Source organism: Petromyzon marinus, chromosome 45, assembly GCF_048934315.1.
Source record: "Petromyzon marinus isolate PM22_M1 ecotype Great Lakes invasive population chromosome 45, UKy_Petmar_22M1.pri1.0, whole genome shotgun sequence".
Lineage (NCBI taxonomy): Eukaryota > Metazoa > Chordata > Hyperoartia > Petromyzontiformes > Petromyzontidae > Petromyzon > Petromyzon marinus.
In genome coordinates this window covers 7,254,573-7,278,287 of record NC_133711.1, presented here as the reverse complement: position 1 = coordinate 7,278,287, position 23,715 = coordinate 7,254,573, and the positions used below count along the sequence as shown (strand labels likewise).

Here is a 23,715-nt window from a genome sequence, read left to right as displayed (position 1 = left end):
GTGCGTGCGAATATCTGAACCGATTCCGGTACTCGTTTCGGTCAACGAAGCAATTGGCGGGGCCGATGGTCGCACGTTGCGCCGAAATCGCGATTAATTTGTTGTTGTGGCGTTCTGACCCCGTGCCCCGACTGGACGTCTGTGAATAAAGAGCTTCACAGCTCATCGGATTTTTCAGAGATAAATAAATATTCAGATTCTGATGATTCCGGGTCCAGCAACAGGCGATGATGCGACAGGCTCACAAAGGTTGGGGGCCCTGAACCGCACATCTAGAAATATTCATCTTCCCGTGGCCCCCATTCAGGGCTGGGCAGGCTGAACATGGGGCGCCCTTATTCAGGGCTGGGCCCTTTAGCGTCCTCTGCGGTCTTACACCGTTTGAGACGAGGCTCGAAAGAAAGCTGTCTCTGGTGTGGACCAATCAGTTTCAAAGACAATGCCACACATATTATCAGAGTATGTTTTTTGTTTGCCTCTAACGCCGTTTGAGACGAGGCTCAAAAGAAAGCTATCTTTGGTGTGGACCAATCAGTTTCAAAGACAATGCATATATTTTTATTCATAGCTTATATTATAAGTGTGGTTTTTTGTGCATTCTGACCACAAGTATTGTGGTTAATGCAGACATGATTCCTTGTAAGAGGTTTCAGTTTGGTGTTTTAACACCTTAACACCTGTTTTGTTGCCAGAAAAAAGGGGAAAACCTATTCTCATATAATAATTATTATGTGTGTACGATTCGAGCAAGGGGCGTATGAAAACCAAACACATAAAAACAACAGCCTTTTTATTTCACTCTTGACTCCAAACAAAAAACAAACCCGAAGAATAACAACGGAACTAAAACTCCCGGAAACAACGAAAAATATTTATTTAGCCGTTACATAAATATCCCGATAATAATTGTATTATTTTTCATTTTTTCTTCTTCAAAGAACCGTTTGTGTGCGTGCGACAAGCACCGGAGCTGTCTATTTAATTATAAAGATAAGTAGTAGTAGTATAACAACAATCATAATGATACATATATACTGTGGTTATAATCGAAATCATAACATCGCCATTCTCATTCGAACCCTTAGCGAATTTGAGATTCTTGGAAGAATTGTGCGCCTGTGTATGGCCTTCGTAGGTGCTGCTGCTACTCGCTAACAGCACTTGCCCCAACAGTCCATTGAAGGCTATTCGGAGTGGGGGGGATCTTTGTCTTTGTGTGCATAAACAACGCGCCCGCTCGCAACACATGGCGAGAGGTCTGTACTCCCACCTCCTCTTCCAAGACGGCCGGCCAGGGTGGAAAAGTAGGCCAAAAACACCCTCGGAAGAACGAAGGGCACCTTAAAGCTCCATCGAGTTGGGTGAGTCCCCCTCCCCCTATCCGGCACGGGCACTTGCAGGGCTGCGCCTATGCCCGTCTGGGAGCTACGCGCGCCGAGGCTGTGTCCCGGCGCTGATCGACTCGAGTTCGGATTTAATAAATAAATAAACAAAACGTACGTTTACTCTTTGGTCATTTTGGTAAAGTCACGTAGGTAGAAATAAAGCAAAATAAATCACGACGTTTCGATAGCAACACAAGGCATCGTCGTCAGGTGGAAATCGCGATAGCCGCGATGTCTGCTGCGAGCAGAAACGATGTTTGCTGCCTTGTGAAGAGAAGCTGTTACCAGCAAGAGTTTATATACGTTTTTGAGAACAAAGGTAGCCGAAGTAGTGTTAATGGGGGGGTATTATAGTGTAAAGGTCACGATTCATTTTGTTTCATTTCTACCTACGTGACTTTACCGAAAGAACCAAAGAGTATGGATTCCTGTAGTCACGAAAGCTTCAAATCAAAACGTATGTTTCCTTGCAGTAACGATGACGATGATGGTGATGATGGAGATAATGGCAGTTATGACGATGCTAGTTGTGATAATGGAAGTTTGTGATGATGCTAGTTGTGATAATGGCAGTTTGTGATGACAGTTGTGATAATGGCAGTTTTGGTGATGATGATAATTGTGATGGAAATTGTAATAATGGTAGTTTGCGTTGATGGCAGTTGTGATGATTATAATTGTGATGGTAGTTGTAATGATAGTTGTGATGGCAGTCGTGGTGATGATAACGATATTTGCGATGGCATTTGTGATAATGGTAGTTTGCGTTGATGGCAGTTGTGATGATGATGACGATTGTTGTGATGGCAGTTGTGATTATGATGATGATAGTTGTGATTATGGCAGTTGTAATGAGGGCAGTTGTCATGATGATGATGACACTGCTGCGTCTGTTGATGATAATGATGACAATGATGCGTGGCAAGATGATCATGGCAATGTTAGCAGTGTTACTGCTGCTGATAATGATAATACCTTTGATATAGCTTCTTCCGTTGCTGATACTGCTGCTGATTTAGATGATGTTATTTCTGATGATGAAGGTTATGGTGGTAACGACGATGAACACACCATCAACTTTCAAATTCACGTGGGACAATCACGGGACACAGCCTAGGCCCTATGGCGACAAGAGGCGTGCGTTGGGTTTGTAAATGGGCCCTTTTAATCCACAGAAGCACGGCCGATCATCGTGCCGTCAATGTCCCTCCGAATGTTGCTTGGTAGTTGTTGTCCACGGGACGTGATCCGCTGCATCGCCTTCGCCGTTACATTCCCCTGCGTTTAATTCGAAAAAGTTCTGACTTCTTTTCACCAGCATCTTGACACGGCCAGAAGAACAAGGCCATGGCCCCAACTCATTTTCGATGTCTGTGCAAAAATTTCGACTTCTGGGGTCGCTGTTTGTGTTGTTGTTTGCTCTGATTTAGACTCAAAACTAACATTGCAACGTTGTACGGTCAACGCAGGTTGACGTTTGGCTTCACGTAGGCTCAAAGTTGGGCCAACGTTGGTTGACATTAACTAAACATTGAGTCCAACGTTATCGTGCGTTGGCCCAACGATGGATGTTCACCTGGTCATTCTCTTCATCGCTGGTTACCGTTTGATTTCATTCCACAGGCTTGGCCACAGTGCCCAATATTGTTCTGTAAACTCTCAGAGCTTGCTTGAGCTGTAGCAGAGAGGCCGGCCTCAGATGGTTCGCGTTGTGGACATGCCCTGAGTGAGGGCTATTTGAAGTTAAATCTCTCCCCACGAAACGTGGACGAAGATCACTTCACCACAGTAAGTGTGCCCCCTGGAAAGCCAGTGAGCGAAGTCGCTCTTGCAAATGAGACTCATCCTGGTCTTTTGTTTTTTTGAGTTCCCACCGAGGAAAACAAATTCAACTTGAACTCACTCATCTCGCTCAAATCTTTTGCCCGCCCACCCACTCACTCATTCACTCACCCGCTCACTCTTGCAGGATGAGACTCGTACTGGTATATTCAATTCTAAATGAGTTCAACAAACTTGAGCCTTACTTTAATTCACTCACCAACCATCTAAACCCACCATCACAATCACCCACTCACTCATACGTTCACTCACCAACCATCTCACCAACTCGTTCAATCATTCACTCACCCACTGATCCACTCAACCATGTGCTCATTCAGTCACCCATTCACTCTTGCATTTCAGGCTCATCCTGGTGTCTGGAGTTCTCATCAACTTGCAACTTCCTTATCTACAGAAACACACCACGCCCACTTCCTATCCTACAGGCAATACCACGCCCACTTTATATCCTACAGACACATACCACGCCCACTTCCTGTCCTACAGGTACACGCCACGCCGACTCGCCGCCCGTTGCCACGGAAACAGGGTTGATGATAGGGGGTCGAGGCAAGGCCGATGACTTTCGCGGAGCTCGTTGGGGGAACAATCAACCTGGGTGTTCTGTTTCTAAGTGCGACGGGTTTCGTCAACCAAACGTTGTGGGAATTTTCCGCTGCCCTTGTCGCAGGAAGAAAAGCATTGTGGATGTTTTGCAGTCGTGGCTGGACCGAGAGGGGGTTATTCGGAACCCAATGTCCAGTTTGAGTGAACATCTGAATTGATTCACGGTTCGTGAGTTCGCGAACCCAGCAATGGTCTAATACTATAGTCGCGCGGGCAAGTCCCTATATGGGAATGCACTCCGATTAAAATTGTTTTGCTATATATAATGTATAGAATGTATCATTATAACAACTCTCTTAATAAAATAATGGCATGTCGCCAAAAATATCTATGTACAAGCTTCGGGGTTGTGTTGTTAAATTGTTTTTTTTTTCCATTATGTGTAGAATCATTATCTTTCTCTCTCTCGTAAATACAAATTTCATCATCACCGTCATCATCATCGGCATCATCATCATCACCACCGTCATCTGTCCAGGGAAAAAAATGGCAGCGCAAATAATAACGGTTGAGGATGGTCGGAAATACTGCCCCCAGTAAAGACATGCCAACGTTGGGGCAACGTCGCACCAACGTTGGGCCAAAGTTGACACAACGTCTGCACCAACGTAAGGGCAACGTTGGTCGACCGTTTGGCCAACATTGCCCAGACATTGGTGCGTCTGCTTGGAACCATTGGGCCAACTTTGACAGAGACGTGGAGGGCGAGACCATGGCTGCCAACCTGTTCAGGTTTTCCCCAGGACAGTCCCTTCTTCGCGACAGCAGTACTGGGGGAAAAAAACACACATCTATTTGTCCTTCCCAGGAAACGTAAATGAAAAAAGTAGGTTCTGCCCATTGTCAATGGCCTAATAATAATGATAATAGTGCGCCAATCAAGACGTTGGGTTCACTGTGAGTCTCCACCTCTTCTGGTACTGTGAAATCATTAATCTTCTTGCCATGATATGTCCCGGGTTTTTTTTTGTACTTCAAAGGTGGCAACCCCGAGCGAGGGTTGTAAGAATAATGTACACGCCTCCGACCTCGCAACCACCATTCCCCCACACCCTACTCCATCCCCCACCTCTCCCCAACGATTCGATGAGTTGTCACGATTCGGAGTTGCAATACGATTCAGAAATAGATGCGTTTATAATTTCTGTGTGTTTTTGTTCCATCCCATTTGCCCCTTTTATTAGACCAACTGAATAATTACTTCATGATGTTATCATGAAGATCACCGCTAATAATCAAAATGATCAATCGGGATGTGTGGGGTGGATTGCAATGATTCGCCGAGTCAAATCCGATTCCATAAGCTCGCGACCTTTCGGTTGCAGTGCCGTACGTTAAATGGACTAGGTAACAAACTCACGTTCAGAGACATCGCCGTATCGACTGTTGGGAAGACGATGGGCGATGGACGCTGGACGGTAACAATGCAAAGGCGGCGTCCGAGAGCCGATTTGGACCGTGGCACCGCTCGTGGAAAAGTACGGGGGGGGGGGGGGCCTTCATCCAGCGGTGGATAGACCACGGCTCATTATGATAAATAATACAAATAACAATCATACCAATGCGGACGTTGCTCTACAGCGCGAGGGCGATTGGCTCTCGTGAAATCGTGCAGCCACTCGGGACGCTGCAATCACCGCCAGCGGCAGAGGCTCCCGAATCATCGCAACTCATCAACTCATCATCGCCCTCCTCCTCCTCATCCTCATCGTGACAGCTCACCGGATCGCGTCGCGTACGGGGGCTAAATCCGCAATTTACCGCCCCCCTCCCCATCCATCTCCCCCCTGGACTCCCTCAATCGTCCCAATGATTCTGACCCCCCCCCCCCCCCCCATCGATCAAAAGCGGCGATCGATCGCAACCGACGATCGGTCCCCCGCAAAGTTCCAAGAGTTCCACTCGTTCGTTCATTTCCCTTCGTTCCTCTAACCGCCTCCGCGGTCCACATTCTTCCCCGCCATTCCCACCACCGCCGCCGCCGCCGCCGCACCGGCAGCACCAACGGCCGCAACGGCCGATCCCGATCCTGCCGCCGCTGATGCCGCTGCCGCTGCCGCTCCAACTGCCGCCGCCGCTCCCGCAGTCGCCGTCGCAGGCGCCGTGGCGGCAGCAGCAGCGGCGGCGGTAGCAGAAGCCGCGTGGCCGTACAGGTGCGCCAGCGTGCGGAAGCGCGGCCCCCACTCGTGCAGGTAGTCGTAGCTCTGGTCGCCGTCGGTCGACGTCGACGGCGCTCCCTGCGACCGCGACGACGCCTCGGAGCCGAGCGAGCCGAGCGAGCTGAGCGAGCCGAGCGAGCCGGCCACCGACGAGCCGCTGCCCTCGTAGCCGTACACCTGCACCGAGTCGTAGGGTGGTGCCGCCGGGTCGGCGTCCACCTCCCGCAGGCGCACCTGGATGAATTCGTCCATGCACGTGCCCGCGCGCGAGCGAACGCCGGACGGCGCGGCGGCCCCGCCGCCGTTGTTGTTGCTGCTGCCGCTGTGATTGGCGGCGGCGGCCGTGGCGGCGGTTGTGCCGCCGCCGCTGCAGCTGGTGGTTGTGGGCGGTAGGTGGTGGTGCTGGTGGCGGTGCTGCTGCTGGTTGTGGTGGCTGTGGTGGTAGCGGTTGTTCGACGCCGTCGATGCTGCGGTTGTTGTCGCCGCCACCGCCGCCGTGGCGAGCGGGGCGCGGTTGGGCTGGCGAACGCCGTCGTGGTTGTTGATGTTGTGGTGGTGGTGGTGGTGGTTGTTGTGGTGGTGGCTGTTGTTGTTGTTGCCGTGGTGGTGGTGGTTGTTGTTGTTGTGGTGAGCGCCGCCGCCGCCGCCGCTGCACGCGGAGGAGGTGAGCGGGCGGGCGTGCGGGTAGGTGAGCGTGACGAGGTCGAAGGTCGCGGTGTCCTCTTCGCCGCCCCCCTCCTCGTCGTAGCGGACGATGTTCTCGCAGATGTCGTCGTCCTCCGGCAGGGACGGAGCCTTCTTCTTGCGGCGGCGCACCGAGACGAAGAGGAGGATGAGGACTGGAGGTGGCGGGAGGAGGTGGAGGGAGGAGGAGGAGGAGAGAGTTTGAGAGGTTAACGTGGTGAGAGATGGAGAGAGAGAGAGGGAGATTTGGGGGGAGTTACGTGGAGAAACAGAGATGCAAGGAGGGGATCTGTATTTTAGCCTGGGAAATCCGATGAGCTGTGAAGCTCTTTGTCACCGATGTCCAGTGGGGGGGGGGGGGGGGAAGTCAGAAAGTAAAAATTAATACAACCAATACAAAAACACGATCGGAGTGCAAAGTATCGTAAAGGGAACGTAAACAGATCACTGAAAATATGCAAATAAAACTAAACTATTGTTTTAATCTTACAAGGTAAAGCCATACTGAGGTTTAAGTTCTTTTTTCAGAAGCGACCTGGCCACAAATACCTAAATTATTGTATGGCAAAGGTAAGCGAATCGCAAAAAGTAAAATATATAATTTCAAATTGCATAAGAGACAGGGAGAGATTAAAGGAGGCAGAAAGAGAGGCAGACGCACAGAGGGAGACAGACAGATGCAGTGAGAGACACACACAGAGAGAGACACCACATTGAGACACAGGAACACACGTGGAGAGACAGAGAGAGAGAGAGAGACACCATAGAGCATGGTGGTCGGACCTGGTGCTGTGTTTAAGAGACAACTGATGGAGACACAGAGACACACGTGGAGACGCAGAGAAAGACAGAGAGAGAGAGACAGAGAGAGAGACAGAGAGAGACAGAGAGAGAGAGAGACAGAGAGAGACACGCCGCAGAGCATGGTGGAAGGACCTGGTGCTGTATTTAAGAGACAACTGATGGAGACACAGAGACACACGTGGAGACGCAGAGAAAGACAGAGAGAGACAGAGAGAGACAGAGAGAGAGAGAGAGTGACAGAGAAAGAAAAGCCGCAGAGCATGGTGGAAGGACCTGGCGTGGTGTTTAAGAGTCAACTGATGGAGACACAGAGACACACGTGGAGAAGCAGAGAAAGACGATAGAGAGAGACAGAGAGAGAGAGAGAGACAGAGAGAGACAGAGAGAGAGAGAGAGAGTGACAGAGAAAGAAAAGCCGCAGAGCATGGTGGAAGGACTTGGCGTGGTGTTTAAGAGTCAACTGATGGAGACACAGAGACACACGTGGAGACGCAGAGAAAGACAGAGAAAGAGACAGAGAGAGACAGAGAGAAACAGAGAGAGAGAGAGAGACAGAGAGAGAGAGAGACACGCCGCAGAGCATGGTGGTAGGACCTGGCGCGGTATTCAAGAGACGCGGGACGCTTCCGTCACCGGCATCTGCCACGGTGAAATCGGCGCGCGTCGACTCCGGCGCGAGGAGCCGCCCTCTCGGCGGGTGGCAACGGAGTCCATCGCTGAGCAGCTCGAGACGTTTTAATTACGCAATTAACTCGGCGACCTCCTCCATCCCCCCCCCCGCCCCCATTGCACGCCAGCGATTAATTAATTAACACAATCGTTAAGAGGGCCCCACGCTGATCTCAGCCAGAACGTCCCGGACACGCGGTCGTTGGATTCACATCGCTCACGATTTTTTGTTGTTAGTTATTTTTTTTTTTTTTTACATTAAACCGGCGTTCGTTGACGCCGGGCAATTGGCAAAGGCAGTCAGGTCGTGGCGCGGTGGGGTAAAGTGTGGGTGACTCCCACCTCTTCCATAGACGTCACGACCGGCGTGGAAGAGTGGGTCACAAAATACCCTCGAGATAATCTCAGCGTCACCACGACCCGCTTTGTGTGTTTAAGTTTGTTGCCTTCCCCCCCCCCCCCCCCCCACAACTCCGATTGCCACGGTTGGCCACGTACGGTGCGAAAGAAGCTCAAGACACATACAGTGAGGGAAAAAAAAGTATTTGATCCCCTGCTGATTTTGTACGTTTGCCCACTGACAAAGAAATGATCAGTCTATCATTTTAATGGTAGGTTTATTTGAACAGTGAGAGACAGAAAAACAACAAAAAAATCCAGAAAAACGCATGTCAAAAATGTTATAAATTAATTTGCATTTTAATGAGGGAAATGAGTATTTGACCCCCTCTCAATCAGAAAGATTTCTGGCTCCCAGGTGTCTTTTATACAGGTAATGAGCTGAGATTAGGAGCACACTCTTAAAGGGAGTGCTCCTAATCTCAGCTTGTTACCTGTATAAAAGACACCTGTCCACAGAAACAATCAATCAATAAGATTCCAAACTCTTCACAAAGGCCAAGACCAAAGAGCTATCCAAGGATGTCAGGGACAAGATTGTAGACCTACACAAGGCTGGAATGGGCTACAAGACCATTGCCAAGCAGCTTTGTGAAAAGGTGACAACAGTTGGTGCGATTATTCGCAAATGGAAGAAACACAAAAGAACTGTCAATCTCCCTCGGCCTGGGGCTCCATGCAAGATCTCACCTCGTGGAGTTGCTAAGATCATGAGAACGGTGAGGAATCAGCTCAGAACTACACGGGAGGATCTTGTCAATGATCTCAAGACAGCTGGGACCATAGTCACCAAAAAAACAATTGGTAACACACTACGCCGTGAAGGACTGAAATCCTGCAGTGCCCGCAAGGTCCCCCTGCTCAAGAAAGCACATATATATGCCCATCTGAAGTTTGCCAATGAACATCTGAATGATTCAGAGGACAACTGGGTGAAAGTGTTGTGGTCAGATGAGACCAATATGGAGCTCTTTGGCATCAACTCAACTCGCCGTGTTTGGAGGAGGAGGAATGCTGCCTATGGCCCCAACAACACCATCTCTATCGTCAAACATGGAGGTGGAAACATTATGCTTTGGGGGTGTTTTTCTGCTAAGGGGACAGGACAACTTCACCGCATCAAAGGGACGATGGACGGGGCCATGTACCGTCAAATCTTGGATGAGAACCTCCTTCCCTCAGCCAGGGCATTGAAAATGGGTTGTGGATGGGTATTCCAGCATGACAATGACCCAAAACACACGGCCAAATCAACAAAGGAGTGGCTCAAGAAGCACATTAAGGTCCTGGGGTGGCCTAGCCAGTCTCCAGACCTTAATCCCATAGAAAATCTGTAGAGGGAGCTGAAGGTTCGAGTTGCCAAACGTCAGCCTCGACACCTTAATGACTTGGAGAAGATCTGCAAAGAGGAGTGGGACAAAATCCCTCCTGAGATGTGTGCAAACCTGGTGGCCAACTACAAGAAACGTCTGACCTCTGTGATTGCCAACAAGGGTTTTGCCACCAAGTACTAAGTCATGTTTTGCAGAGGGGTCAAATACTTATTTCCCTCATTAAAATGCAAATCAATTTATAACATTTTTGACATGCGTTTTTCTGGATTTTGTTGTTGTTATTCGTCTCTCACTGTTAATAAACCTACCATTAAAATTATAGACTGATTATTTCTTTGTCAGTGGGCAAACGTACAAAATCAGCAGGAGATCAAATACTTTTTCCCCTTACTGTACACACTGCCAATAGACTCAACACTACCCATAGACTCAACACTGCCCATAGACTCAACACTACCCATAGATTCAACACTACCCATAGACTCAACACTGCCCACAGACTCAACACTACCCATAGACTCAACGCTGCCCGTAGACTCAACACTGCCCATAGACTAAACACTGCCCATAGACTCAACGCTGCCCATAGACACAACACTACCCATATACTCAACGCTGCCCATAGACTCAACGCTGCCCATAGACTCAACACTGCCCATAGACTCAACACTGCCCATAGACTAACACTGCCCATAGACTAACACTGCCCATAGACTCAACGCTGCCCATAGACTCAGCACTGCCCATAAACTCAACACTGCCCATAGACTCAACACTGCCCATAGACTCAACGCTGCCCATAGACTCAACACTGCCCATAGACTCAACACCTGCCCATAGACTCAACGCTGCCCATAGACTGAACACTGCCCATAGACTCAGCACTGCTCATCGACCGAACACTGCACCATAGACTCAACACCGCACCTCCGATTGCCACGGTTGGCTATGTACGGTGCGAAAGAAGATCGCCGCTCCCCCGGCCAACCACTTCCTGCAGAGCCTCACTCGCCCACGCGCGACACGACAGCGCCGATCTCTAACACATTCCTGCGGAGGGGGCTGGTAGGAAATTTTGAAGTAATTATGAAGTAATTATGTACGGATATTTAAGCCAAACTTGTTAGGGTCGTGCACAAAAGAAAGCGAAATGAATAGTGAGCAGAATTTTAAAACGACGCCAGAAAGTGCAGTGTAAAAGAGGTCGCACCAGAAAGTGCAGTGTATAATCCCCTGCCTCCTGTGAATTAACCCCGGTTGGGCTTCCAGTCCATGTAAGGGCACCACGGGGTGACCAGCCCCTCCCCACGCAGCCCCACCCCACCCAGCCCCACCCCTCCCACCCCCCACCCAGCCCCACCCAGCCCCTCCCTACCCACCCCTCTCCACCCAGCCCCACCCCTCCGACGTGGACAGACACCCACAGACATACACAATTAATCCCCTGCCTCTTGTGAATTAATCCCGGTTGGGCTTCCAGTCCACTACGTTTCCTTCCAGTTAAAATAAAGACTCTAATCTGCATCTCAAAACCCTCTGGGGTACTTCCCGACAAGGTATAAAGCTGAAATGTGGTACATAGGTAGCTTTAAGGACAAAAACAACAGGACAAATCTGAAAATGCCAGATTTTTCGTTTGAAGGCCCCCAAATTTCGACGTTTAAGTGACCCATAAATATGTGTGTGTGTCATTCAGAAACAGTTAAAAATATAAGATTGCGATTTTTTTAAATTTGATAGAGTGTTCCACCGCAAATCAAAATAAAGCGAGTACCATTGTTCTATATTTTATTGTTTTTAAGATATTTCGGATTCAAGCAGTTTTGAACGAAAACATCATCATTTTATGATGAGCAAATTTGAAAAATTCTAAAACGTTCAAAGGTAGAAGCTTCCCCACACAGACTATGAAGTTAATTAATGTTTGTTTAAAAAAAAATAACGGAATATTAAAATTGAGCGGTGTCAGAAGGGTACGTCTTTAAATATAGGAAGTTAAATAAAGTCGTCAGCAATTTTCGTGTGTTTTTTTTTGCTGAAAAACACACATTTTGGTATTAGTTGTTAGTATCTGATCGTAGATTTTTTAAAAATGTAAAAAATAAAAAACATCACATCCGGTTAATTATTATATTCATTGAAAACGTTTGCCTGACGAAGACAGGCTTTATGAATTCGTGAATAATAATAATAATAATGAATAACTATAACTAATACAAGAACCCAGCCGCACTTATGTATTTATTTGCTGCTGATCGAGGTTGAGGTGGCCTAGGGCGCCAGGCTCCGGTGCACGCGGTGGCTGGGCGAGGCAGCGGTCGAGCGCTCCATCCGTCAAGGTCATTGCGTGCATCACGAACACCTCCCTCCACCCACCTCCCACCCCCCGCCGACTCACCACCAGTCCCCCTCTCCCCACTCGCCACCTCCCACCTCTCATCTGCGGTCGGTAAAACACTCACCCACACCCCCCCCCCCTGCCAGCAAGCTCCCACCCCCCCCCCCCCCCTTCACGGTGACCCGGTCGACCGTGACAGGGCAGCCGAGGTGGCGCGGGTCAGCGTTGGACACGCCACAATTCATCGCTGCCTTCGCCACCCTCGACTTCCACCGCCCCACCCCACCTCGCCCGAGCCTTACGTCTACCCCACCCCCACGTGTTCGTTCAGCCAGCCAGCCAGCCACTCACCCAACCAGGCTATCAAGCCCTTTCTCACAGATGTCTACTGGACATCTGTGATAAAGAGCGTTCTAGCTCATCGGATTCCACCAGTACGAATAAAAAAATTTCTGAGTCTGAAAAAAATATTCGGATATTCTGATTCTGCTCACCAACCCAACCACCCACCTACCCACCACTCAACCATTCACCTACCCACCCATTCACGCACCCACTTACCAATTTGTCTAACCACCCACTGAACCACCCAACGATATACTCGTCCAACCATGCAGCTACCGACTCAGCCACCTACCAATGTCCTTAACCACCCAACCAACTACTCACACAACATTGCAACAATCCACTCACCGATAAACTCACCCACCAACAACCCACTTATTCACGCACCCACCCCATCTAACTACTCAACCAACCACGCACCCACCCACTCAACCACCCATCCACCCACTCAACCACCCACTAAACCTCCGAAACAATCATTTAGCCATGATTCGAAGCTTTCGTGACTGCAGGAATTACTCTTTGTTTTTTTTCGGTAAAATCACGTGACTTTACCGAAAAAACCAAAGAGTAATCGTTTAGCCAGCCGTCTCATCACGAGCGGTGGGTAAGCGGGAAGGTATTTACACAGCATCCGAAACAATCTTCGAATGCCGCCGATGATTGAGACCTCTGGTGAACGAGCATCCCACCCACCCATCTATCCATCAATCCATCAATCATCTCCCTCCGTCGCACGGGGCAGCCCCCCTCCTCTGGGACATTTTGTTGAACCCATCTCGAGAGATCCGAGTGATCACGTCCCCTTGTTCACCCCCCTCCCCTTGCCCCCGCCCCCCCATCCCCCGACGGCAGCTTCCTCTGCACGACCTCGGATCACTGAGTCCCTTTCACCCAGCGGCAAAACGCTCGCTCTCGCCCCTCGCCCTTCGACACCGCCCCGTGTCTCACTCTGCTCCGGTGCTGTTTAATCTCCTCCGAAGACGAGAAGATGCCCCCCCCCCCACTCGGATATAGCCCCCAACAGATTTCCGTCTTTGTGCTTTGCCACTAAACCACCTCCATGTGGGCCTGCGTAGATGCTCCTCGCGAACGGCACTTGGCCCCGGTCGGAGCTTTGTCCTTGCGAGCTTAGCAGACCACGTGCGGATGATGTGCACTGGGAAACCTACTGCAAACTTGTTCTCGGTGTCAAAATAACCAAATCGGAAGACTCGTCAAAGAATGAAGATCTCGCCGCCTCCGGAAGAAACGGACGGACGGGCTGAAATGGGAACGTCCGCGCAGAGATCGAGTCGATGCGAGCAAGCGAGAGCGAGAGAGAGGAGAGAGCGGAGAGACAGCAGAGAGAGCAGAGAGAGCGATCAAGCGTTGGGAACACGATTGATTGCAAGACGAACGGACGTGAGATGTGATTTGAGACTGCGACGCGCTTTGACGGATGGATGAAGCTCCCACGTTGAGAAGGATGAACGGCATCCTCCAATGTCGAGTAATTACTCGCTGAGAGGTGGACTATCCGCGCGCGCGTGCGTGTGTGTGCGCTCGTGTGCGCGTGCGTGCGCGTGTTCAACGCACGCCCCGTGCAAGGTGAATTGGTAGAGCGCGTGACTGATGTCGAAATGGCGTGTGTGTACGTGTGTGTGTACGTGTATGTGTTAGTGTGTGTGTACGTGTGTGCGTGTGTGTGTACGTGCGTGTGTGTACGTGTGTGTGTACGTGTGTGTGTGTGCGTGTGTGTGTACGTGCGTGTGTGTACGTGCGTGTGTGCGTGTGTGTCCACGCGCGGGGAGCACCACGAACCGGACGACCTGGGATGCGATTCTCTGTCACGTGTGAGGGGGGGAGGGAAAATCCCTCAGCCAGGAAAACATCGTGGCACAAAGTGAGGATGACCCTGCTGAGGCTGCGGTGCCTCAAATATTGGAAGAAGTCACCCCCTGTGAGTGGCTGGCTGAGGTGCCATCTGCTGAGGAAGTATTGAAGGCGATCCGGAGTCTGAGACCAGGAAAGGCAGCGGGCAGAGATGATCTCCCAAGCGAAATGCTGAGGGAGGGTGGCGTTTGTGCACAGACTGCCCTATATGACATCATAACAATAGTCTGGACCACTGGACGGGTTCCGCAGGATTGGAAGGATGCCCTGGTGGTCCCCCTTTTTAAGAAGGGGGACCGCACAGACTGTAACAACTACAGGGGCATCTCACTCCTCAGTGTGCCGGGAAAGGTCGTGGCAAGGATTATTCAGCATCGCCTTGCCAGGCACGCTGAGGAGAGGCTTGCGGAGCCCCAATGCGGTTTCAGGAAAGGGCGGTCCTGCACAGATGCCATATTTTCTGTCCGTCTGCTACAGCAGAGGTGTAGGGAATTCCAACAAGACCTACATCTCTGCTTTATTGACCTGGTCAAGGCCTATGATACCATCAGTAGGCCTGGGCTCTGGGTCGTTCTTCGTGCTTTTGGAGTACCTGACCCTCTGCTCACGATCATTAAGGACCTTCATGATGGTGAGCGGGCCCGGATAAAACTACGTGGCCGGGAGTCAGAGCCATTCCCTGTACACCTTGGGGTGCGACAGGGATGTCCTCTGGCTCCCACATTATTTAACATCTATTTTGACCACGTAGTTTGTGAAGCCTTCAATAGCTGTACCGGGGGAATCTCCATATGGTACAGATGTAATGGGAGGCTAATCGATGCCCGGGTGCGGTCAAGGGATGGCTCCCTATTGCTCAACCACGTTATGTATGCTGATGATTTGGTAATAGCTGCTCAGTCAGAGGAGGAGTTGGAGACGCTGCTGCTGAGACTGGAGCGTGCCACTAAGAGGTGGGGCCTTACCATCAGCCCCACCAAAACTAAGCATCTGCCTGGGTATTTTGTACCATCGGACACTCCACCCCCACAACTCCCAATCGGTGATGGGGCAGTTGTGGAGAGAGTGGAGAGTTTCCCATACCTGGGCAGTGTGCTTATGACTGGCTCCAGTTTAACAGCAGAGGTTTCACTCCGAATCAGTCGAGCGGCAATATCTTTTCATCGGTTGCGTAACGCTGTGTGGAAGCTACCTGGTCTGTCGCTCCGCACTAAGCTTCAGGTCTTCTCGGCCACGGTCATTCCCTCCCTTCTCTACGCTTGCAAAACGTGGACCCCCCTAATGGAACATCTTCGCCGGTTAGAAACATTTAGGCTGGCCTGCCTACGATCCATCCTGGGTTTAACCAGACTGGATTGTGTGAGGAGCTTACAAATCCTTGAAAGATCTGGGCAGGGTCCCATCGGTGAGCTCCTCCGGCAGGCAAGGCTGCGATGGCTGGGTCATGTAGCCCGCATGCCCAGCCACCGCATGCCGAAACAGCTTTTGTTTGGCCGGATTGAGGGGGCTAAGCGGGCGCGGCACGGGCTAGAGAAGAGATGGAGTGATGTGGTACAGGAGGACGTGGAGCTGAGTCGACTTGCCGATGACTGGTACCAGCAGTGTCAAGATCGGCCTCTGTGGAGGAGGCTCGTGAAGGATGCTACTGGGCAGTTAGAGGTAGTCGCCCTCCAACAACAACGGAGGGCGGAGGAGCGACGCCCAGAACAACGAGCGGAGCGCCGGGTGGCTAAAGCACAGCAGGTTGGCACAGTAGGGGGCACAGGTGGTGCATCAGCCAGTCATCTCAGTCAGTCGACCCGTGGCACCTGCTGGGTCTGCCCCTTGACCTCCTGCCAGCGGGCGTTCGACACTTCACGTGGCCTCAGGGTGCACATAGCCTGGCACAAGCGTCGTGGTGACGTCACCGCCACTTAGTGGCGAATGGCGGTTGTTGTGTACGTTTGTGTGTGTGTGTACGCGTGTGTGTACGTGTGTGTGTGTACGTGCGTGTGTGCGTGTGTGTCCACGCGCGGGGAGCACCACGAACCGGACGACCTGGGATGCGATTCTCTGTCACGTCCAACACCGGTGACGGTGATCTGAACCGCTCATGGGCCTCCCCTACGTCCACTCAGCCTCAAATGAGTACCTGGTGCGTTGTGTAAACATCACCACTAGGAAGACAAAGGCGGCCGGGCATGGTGTTGGCCACCCACCCCCTCGTTGTGCAGTGCCGGCATTCATGGGTCTTCGCAAAGAGCACTTAATAGTCTGCTAAAGGCTATATGGGGGATCTTTGTATTTGTGCACCGAACCTGGCTTAAGAACCCTGGTGTTGTCCCCGCCAGTTATTAGCGAATGGCGACTGTTGTGTCCGGGTCTGTGGGGAGTGGTGGCGCAGTGGTTAGCGCGGCGATCCGAGTTTCGATTCCCGCTCACGACCAAATAAAAGCGGCGAATATTTAAACCAGTCCCTAGGCCTCCCCTAGTTCCACTCAGCCTCAAATTAGTACTTTGCTGCACTTGTCCCAGCAGACTGTGAAGGGCTACACGGGGGATCTTTGTCTTTGCTTAACCGACACCAGGGCCATCACATCTAGTAAACGATGTGACGGGCCGTAAAGGGTCAATATATGTTGCTGTAACGACAAAATGATGAATATATATACACACACACGCGCAGAAGAAAACCGGGCCGGTGTTGGCAGGACTTGCGAAAGCTGTGTCGGAGGTCGAATAGATTTCGTGTCGATTGTCAGGCAAAGCAGAAAGCAGCGGGGAGTCGGAAGAGAGGAGAGGTAAGAGAGTTGGAGAGAGAGAGATGGAGAGAGAGCGAGCTGGAGAGAGATCTGGAGAGAGAGATCTGGAGAGAGAGAGAGATGGAGAGAGATTTAGGACGTGGGAGAGACGCGCTTATGCGGTCGCGTAGTGATTAGTGTCGTAGTTAGTGTAGTAGTTGGTGTAGTATTTAGTGCAGTAGTTAGTGTAGTAATTAGTGAAATAGTTAGTGTAGTGGTTAGTCTAGTGGTTAGCGTAGTGGTTAGCGTAGTAGTTAGTGTAGTAGTTAGTGTAGTAGTTAGTGTAGTAGTCAGTGCATTAGTTAGTGTAGTGGTTAGTGTAGTGATTAGTGTAGTAGTTAGTGTAGTAGTTAGTGTAGTAGTTAGTGTAGTGGTTAGTGTAGTGATTAGTGTAGTAGTTAGTGTAGTAGTTAGTGTAGTAGCCAGTGCATTAGTTAGTGTAGTGGTTAGTGTAGTGATTAGTGTAGTAGTTAGTGTAGTAGTTAGTGTAGTAGTCAGTGCAGTGGTTAGTGTAGTGGTTAGTGTAGTAGTTAGTGTAGTAGTTAGTCTAGTAGTCAGTGCAGTAGTTAGTGCAGTAGTTAGTGTAGTAGTTAGCACATTGCGCTTAGGAAACCAACCACCCGAGGACGATTCCCGCTCGCGGTCAACACCAGTGACGATTATTTTATCAGGTTCCGGGCCTCTCCTAGGTCGACTCAGCCTCAAATGAGTACCTGGTGCTGTCCACCCACCCACTCGCGTACCCTGCTGGCCTTCATAGGCGCACCTCCAATTAGCGCGGTTGGCTACGGACGGGTACGACAGAAGTTCAACATATATACATACATACAAGCTAACACCAATTGACCACAGGTCTGTTGACGCTATAAGGAGGATCTTTGCCATTGTATGTATGAGTGTAAGAGCTATGTGCGTACAAAAAATAGCACTTGCCCTAACAGTCTATTAAAGACGATTCAAGGCTTTCTTGTTTTTATCTTCGTGTACGTGAACACGTTCGTGTGCATGTGGCACGTGTACGTGTGGTGTGCAGGCTGCATCTCTCTCTCTCGATCTCTCTCTCGCTCTCTCTCTCTCTCACTATTCTCTCGCTCGCTGTCTCTCTTCTTTCTCACACGCGCTTTCTCTCGCTCCTCCTCTATCTCGCTCGCTTGCTATCTAAATCTCTCTCTCTCTGTCGCTTCCCCCACCCACCCCCCCCCCCCCTCCTCTCTCAATCTCCCCCTCACTCACTGAGCAAGATGAGCAGACAGGCGAGGATGGCGATGAGCGCGTGCACGCTGAGCCCCGCGGGCAGCACGGCGAGTGCCTGCAGGGTGCAGGCGGTGACGGCGCCGCGGCGGCTGCAGGCGCAGACGCGAACGCGCACGGTCGCCGTGCTGCTCAGGGCCCCCGGCGAGCCGGAGTCCTCCAGCACCACGGACAGCGGCAGCACCAGGCCCAGGGTGGACAGCTCCTCGGCACCACCGCGGGACAGGCGCCGACGCAGGGATAGGGAGGCCGTGCCGTCTGTGCAGGGGGGAGGGGGGGTTGGTTAAGGTGGGGAGGGAAGTGGGGGGGCGAGGCGCTGCGAGCCCCTGCGAGCCGAGATCGATTCGGGCCCACGTGAAAGCCGACGCCGGTCACGATAATCTGAACCGGTGTGCTGCCCCCCCCCCCCCCACTCACCGCCGTTGATAGATTTTATTTAATCAACATTTTTATTATCATCTCAAGGGAAAATGCACCTTCCATAGCCCTTTTGGCTGGCCATCTAACGAAGACGGTCGCTGTTTCGCGCGCTTTCAGACGCGCTTCTGCGGCCGTCTGGAACGCTCTTCCTTCCGAGATTAGAAAGTCGCTGGAGCTATGCCACTTTAAAATCTCGATTGAAAACTCGTTTTTTTTTTAGAAATGCTTTTTGTGTTTGGTTTGTGGTCCTTTCCCCGCACCTCCGATTAGCACGGGTGGCTATGTACGGTGCTAAAGAAGTTCAACATACATACATATACAGATAAACACGATTACCTGGTGGGGTGAGAATTAACATCGTCACCAGCGAAACAAAGGCGGCCGGGCGTGGTGCTGGCCACCCACACCCTCGTGTGCCGTGAAGCCTTCGTAGGTGCTACTCGCTAACAGGACTTGCCCCGACAGTCTGCGAAGGCTATATGGGGGTTCTTTATCTTTGGGCAAGGCGGAGGCGGGGCGAAGGGAGGGCGAAGGGGGGAGGGGGAAGGTGGGGGAGGGGCACGCAAGGGGGGTACGGGGAGAAAGTGAGAACATTGTGGCCCCGGAGAGGTATGGAGATGAGGGTGTGAGTGGGAGGGGAAGGGAGAGTGATCGAGGAATGGAGGGAGGGGGGAGTGTGGGGGAGAGGGTGGGGGCTAGTGGGGGAGAGAGTGGGGCTAGTGGGGGAGAGGGCAGAGGGTAGGGGGTGGTGGAGGGAGGGGAATGGGATGGAGGGAGAGGTGGAGAGATGGACAATGGCAGCAATGGGGAAAGAGGAGAGACGAGGAGAGTGAAGAGGTCATCATTATCATCCAGAGGGGCTCTCCAGAGACGAGGGCCTTCATCCAGAAGTGGATTTACCATGGCCAATGATGATGATGATTGCGGGAACATGCAATTGTACTTGCCATTGATGTAATTGAGAGCTCCTGTATCTATCCACTGCTGGATGAAAAGATAGGGTAAGTGTATTCACCCCCCGACCCCCCTCCTGCCCGTCCGCCTCTGTCCTCCCAGCGGTAGAAATGGGTCCAGCAGCAACAGTTTGGGGACCGGGCAGGTCGCGTGTGGTGGGGCAAAGTGTGGGTACTACGAACTCTTCCACGACGCCTGTCGCAGAGCGGAAGAGTAGGCCGATTACCTCTCCAGAGGGGCTCTAATGAGCGCCCTCTCTTGGTAAGATGGAGATATGGTGAGATAGCGTGATGATGGTGAGATGGCGTGATGGTAAGATGATGGTGTGATGGTGAGATAGTGTGATGATTGTGAGATGGCGTAGTGGTGGAATGGTGTGATGATGGTAAGACGATGTGATGGTCAGATGGTGAGATAGTGTGATGATAGTGATGGTGTGATGATGGTGGGATGGTGAGATGGTGAGATTGTGAGATCGTGTGATAATAATGATGGTGCGATGGTGGTGTGATGGTGAGATGGTGTGATGATGGTAAGATGGTGTGATGGTCAGATGGTGAGATCGTGTGATGATAGTGATGGTGTCATGATGGTGGGATGGTGAGATCGTGTGATGATAGTGATGGTGTCATAATGGTGCGATGGTCAAAATTCGAAAATGGTCCGTGTGGCTGCAGCACTCACTGTGATGGTCTGTCAGCGTGAAGTTGGAGTTGGAGGACGGAGAGGAGAGCGAGATTTTGACCGGAGATGATACATGATTCTCATCTCGATCCACGGCACTGAAAGTGTGCACCGCCTGTGCATGGACAAAAAGACAAAGATCCCCCGTATAACCTTCATCAGACTGTCGGGGGCAAGTGCTTTTAGTGAGCACCAATGGATGCCGGCACGGTACATGAGCGGGTGGGTGACCAGCATCACCACGCCCGGCCGCCTTTGTCATTTGAGGCCGAGTCGACCAAGGGGAGAACCACGATCGGTTCAAATAATCGTCACCGGGTGTTGGTGGCTGTGAGCGGGAATCAAATTCGTCATCGGGTTCGTAGCGCAGAGCGCTGACCACTTAGACTACCACACACGCACGCGCGTGCACGCGCACACACGAAGACAACGATCCCCTTGTGTAGCCTACGCAGGCTGTCGAGCCGAGTGATGTTAGAGACCACCTGCTACCTGCCCTCCCCATCGCCCTGCTTCACCCTCCATCCCTCAATCCCTCCCTCTATCGCTCCCATTTTCCATCCCTCCGCCACTTCTCTCCGCATGCTCCCAGCAGCAGCAGCATCAGCATCGCCATCATCGGCCATGGTAAATCCACTGTTGGATGAAGGCCTGCGTCTCTGGAGAGACCCTCTAATAATAATAATGACTGCGTTTTTAGTTTAGTTTGTTGTCCACTCCACGCACCTCCGATAAGCACAGTTGGCTACGTACGATGCGAAATGAGTTCGGAGTTTGTGGCGTCTCTCTCTCGCTCTCTCTCCCCCTGGTCGCGTGGATTTTTCTCCGGGTCCTCCCGTTTTCCCTTCCACATTTCAAATCAACGTGACACGCTTAGAGTATGTGTCTGCTGTAGATTTCCACGTGATGATAAACCATCGCGTTGAGCCATCATTTGTGGCCAGGTCGCTTCTGAAAACGAGCTACAGAGGCTCAGTGGGCCTGACCTGGTAAAATAAAAAGTTTAGTTGAATAAATATGGCATCCTAATTTGTATTAATACTGGAGGAATCCGATTAGCTATTACGCTGTTTCTCATATGTCTAAGTGCACCACAGAGATAATAAAAACCTCATCACATTACCCCTCCCTCTCCTCTTCATTGCTCCCACTGTCCATCACCTTCGCCTCTCCCTCCATCCCTTCTACAGCCGCGCCGCCCCACGCCTTCGACTCCCCGCCCAACCCCGCGCCCCGCCCCCCCGCCGTACTCCACACACCCCCTGCCACGCCCCTATCATGCCCCGCCTCCCCCGTGGTCCGCACCTGACCAGGGGGCGTGTTCTCACACAGCACCCTCCCTGCCACGCCCCCTATCATGCCCCGCTCCCTCGTGGTCCGCACCTGAGCAGGGGGCGTGTTCTCACACACCACCCTCCCTGCCCCGCCCCCTATCATGCCCCGCCTCCCCCGTAGTCCGCACCTGACCAGGGGGCGTGTTCTCACACAGCACCCCCCCCTTGCCACGCCCCCTATCATGCCCCGCCTCCCCCGTGGTCCGCACCTGATCAGGGGGCGTGTTCTCACACAGCACCCTCCCTGCCCCGCCCCCTATCATGCCCCGCCTCCCCCGTGGTCCGCACCTGACCAGGGGGCGTGTTCTCACACAGCACCCTCCCTGCCCCGCCCCCTATCATGCCCCGCCTCCCCCGTGGTCCGCACCTGACCAGGGGGCGTGTTCTCACACAGCTCCCTCCCTGCCCCGCCCCCTATCATGCCCCACCTCCCCGTGGTCCGCACCTGACCAGGGGGCGTGTTCTCACACAGCACGAGCTCGTCGGGCCCCAGCAGCTCCGGGGCGTTGTCGTTGACGTCGAGGACTCGCACCGTGACGGGGGCGCGGCCCACCAGCGCCTGGTCGTCTGGGGGAGGGAGCGGAAGAGCGGGCGGGAAAGTGAGCGGGAGAGTGAGCGGGAGAGTGGGTGGGAGGGAAAGTGGGAGAGTGGTTGGGAGAGTGGGTGGGAGGGAAAGTGGGAGAGTGGTTGGGAGAGTGGATGGGAGGGAAAATAGGAGGAGAGTGGTTGGGAGAGTGGGTGGGAGAGTGGGTGGGAGAGTGGGTGGGAGAGTGGGTGGGAGAGTGGGTGGGAGGGAAAGTGGGAGGAGAGTGGTTGGGAGAGTGGGTGGGAGAGTGGGTGGGAGAGTGGGTGGGAGGGAAAGTGGGAGGGAAAGTGGCAGAGTGGGTGGGAGAGTGGGTGGGAGAGTGGGTGGGAGGAAGAGTGGGTGGGAGGAAGAGTGGGTGGGAGGAAGAGTGGGTGGGAGGAAGAGTGGGTGGGAGGAAGAGTGGGTGGGAGGAAGAGTGGGTGGGAGGAAGAGTGGGTGGGAGGAAGAGTGGGTGGGAGGAAGAGTGGGTGGGAGGAAGAGTGGGTGGGAGGAAGAGTGGGTGGGAGGAAGAGTGGGTGGGAGGAAGAGTGGGTGGGAGGAAGAGTGGGTGGGAGGAAGAGTGGGTGGGAGGAAGAGTGGGTGGGAGGAAGAGTGGGTGGGAGGAAGAGTGGGTGGGAGGAAGAGTGGGTGGAGAGTGCATAGGAGAGTGGGTGGGAGAGTGGTTGGGAGAGTGGGTGGGAGAGTGGGCGGGAAAGTGAGCGGGAGAGTGGGTGGAGAGGGGGTGGGAGGAAAGTGGGAGGAGAGTGGTTGGGAGAGTGGGTGGAAGAGCGAGTGGGTGGGAGAGTGAGTGAGTGGAAGAGTGAGTCGGAGAGTGAGTAGAAGAGTGGGTGGGAGAGTGGGTGGGAGAGAGTGAGTGTGTGTGAGTATTGTATTGGCCACCCACATCATCGATTGCGGTGCCAGCCTTCATAGGTGCTTGCTAACAGCACTTGCCCCAACAGTCCGTTCAGGCTATATTTGGAATCTTTGTCTTTGTGAGTCAGACAAGATCATCGGCCTCTGTGGAGAAGGCTCGTGAAGGACGCTACTGGGCAGTTGGAGGCAGTCTCCATTCAACAACATCGGAGGGCGGAGGAGCGACGCTCACAACAACGCACGGAGCGCTGTGCGGATAAAACACAGCAGGTAGGCACAGTAGGGGGCACAGGTGGTGCTCGTGCCATTCGTCTCCGTCAGTCAACCCATGCCACCTGGGTCTGTCTCGTGTCTTCCTACCGGAGAGCATTCTACAATTCGCGTGGCCTTAAAGTGCACATGATGCAC

General features: G+C 52.3%; 1 protein-coding gene across 2 annotated transcripts in view; it reads right to left on the bottom strand.

The window, feature by feature from the left end:
• Positions 1 to 773: 773 nt before the first annotated feature.
• The window catches only part of LOC116952044 (cadherin-7-like), a 105,377-nt gene continuing 82,435 nt past the window's right edge, over positions 774 to 23,715 (bottom strand). For both annotated transcript variants that reach the window (XM_032971049.2, XM_032971048.2), the window contains exons 10-13: positions 22,312 to 22,433; positions 20,533 to 20,647; positions 18,457 to 18,732; positions 774 to 6,834 (exon numbers count right to left, since the gene is read on the bottom strand). In XM_032971049.2, coding sequence (XP_032826940.2) covers positions 5,765 to 6,834; positions 18,457 to 18,732; positions 20,533 to 20,647; positions 22,312 to 22,433 — 1,583 coding nt within the window. In that variant the 3' untranslated portion in view covers positions 774 to 5,764. The remainder of the gene's footprint in view (positions 6,835 to 18,456; positions 18,733 to 20,532; positions 20,648 to 22,311; positions 22,434 to 23,715) is intronic.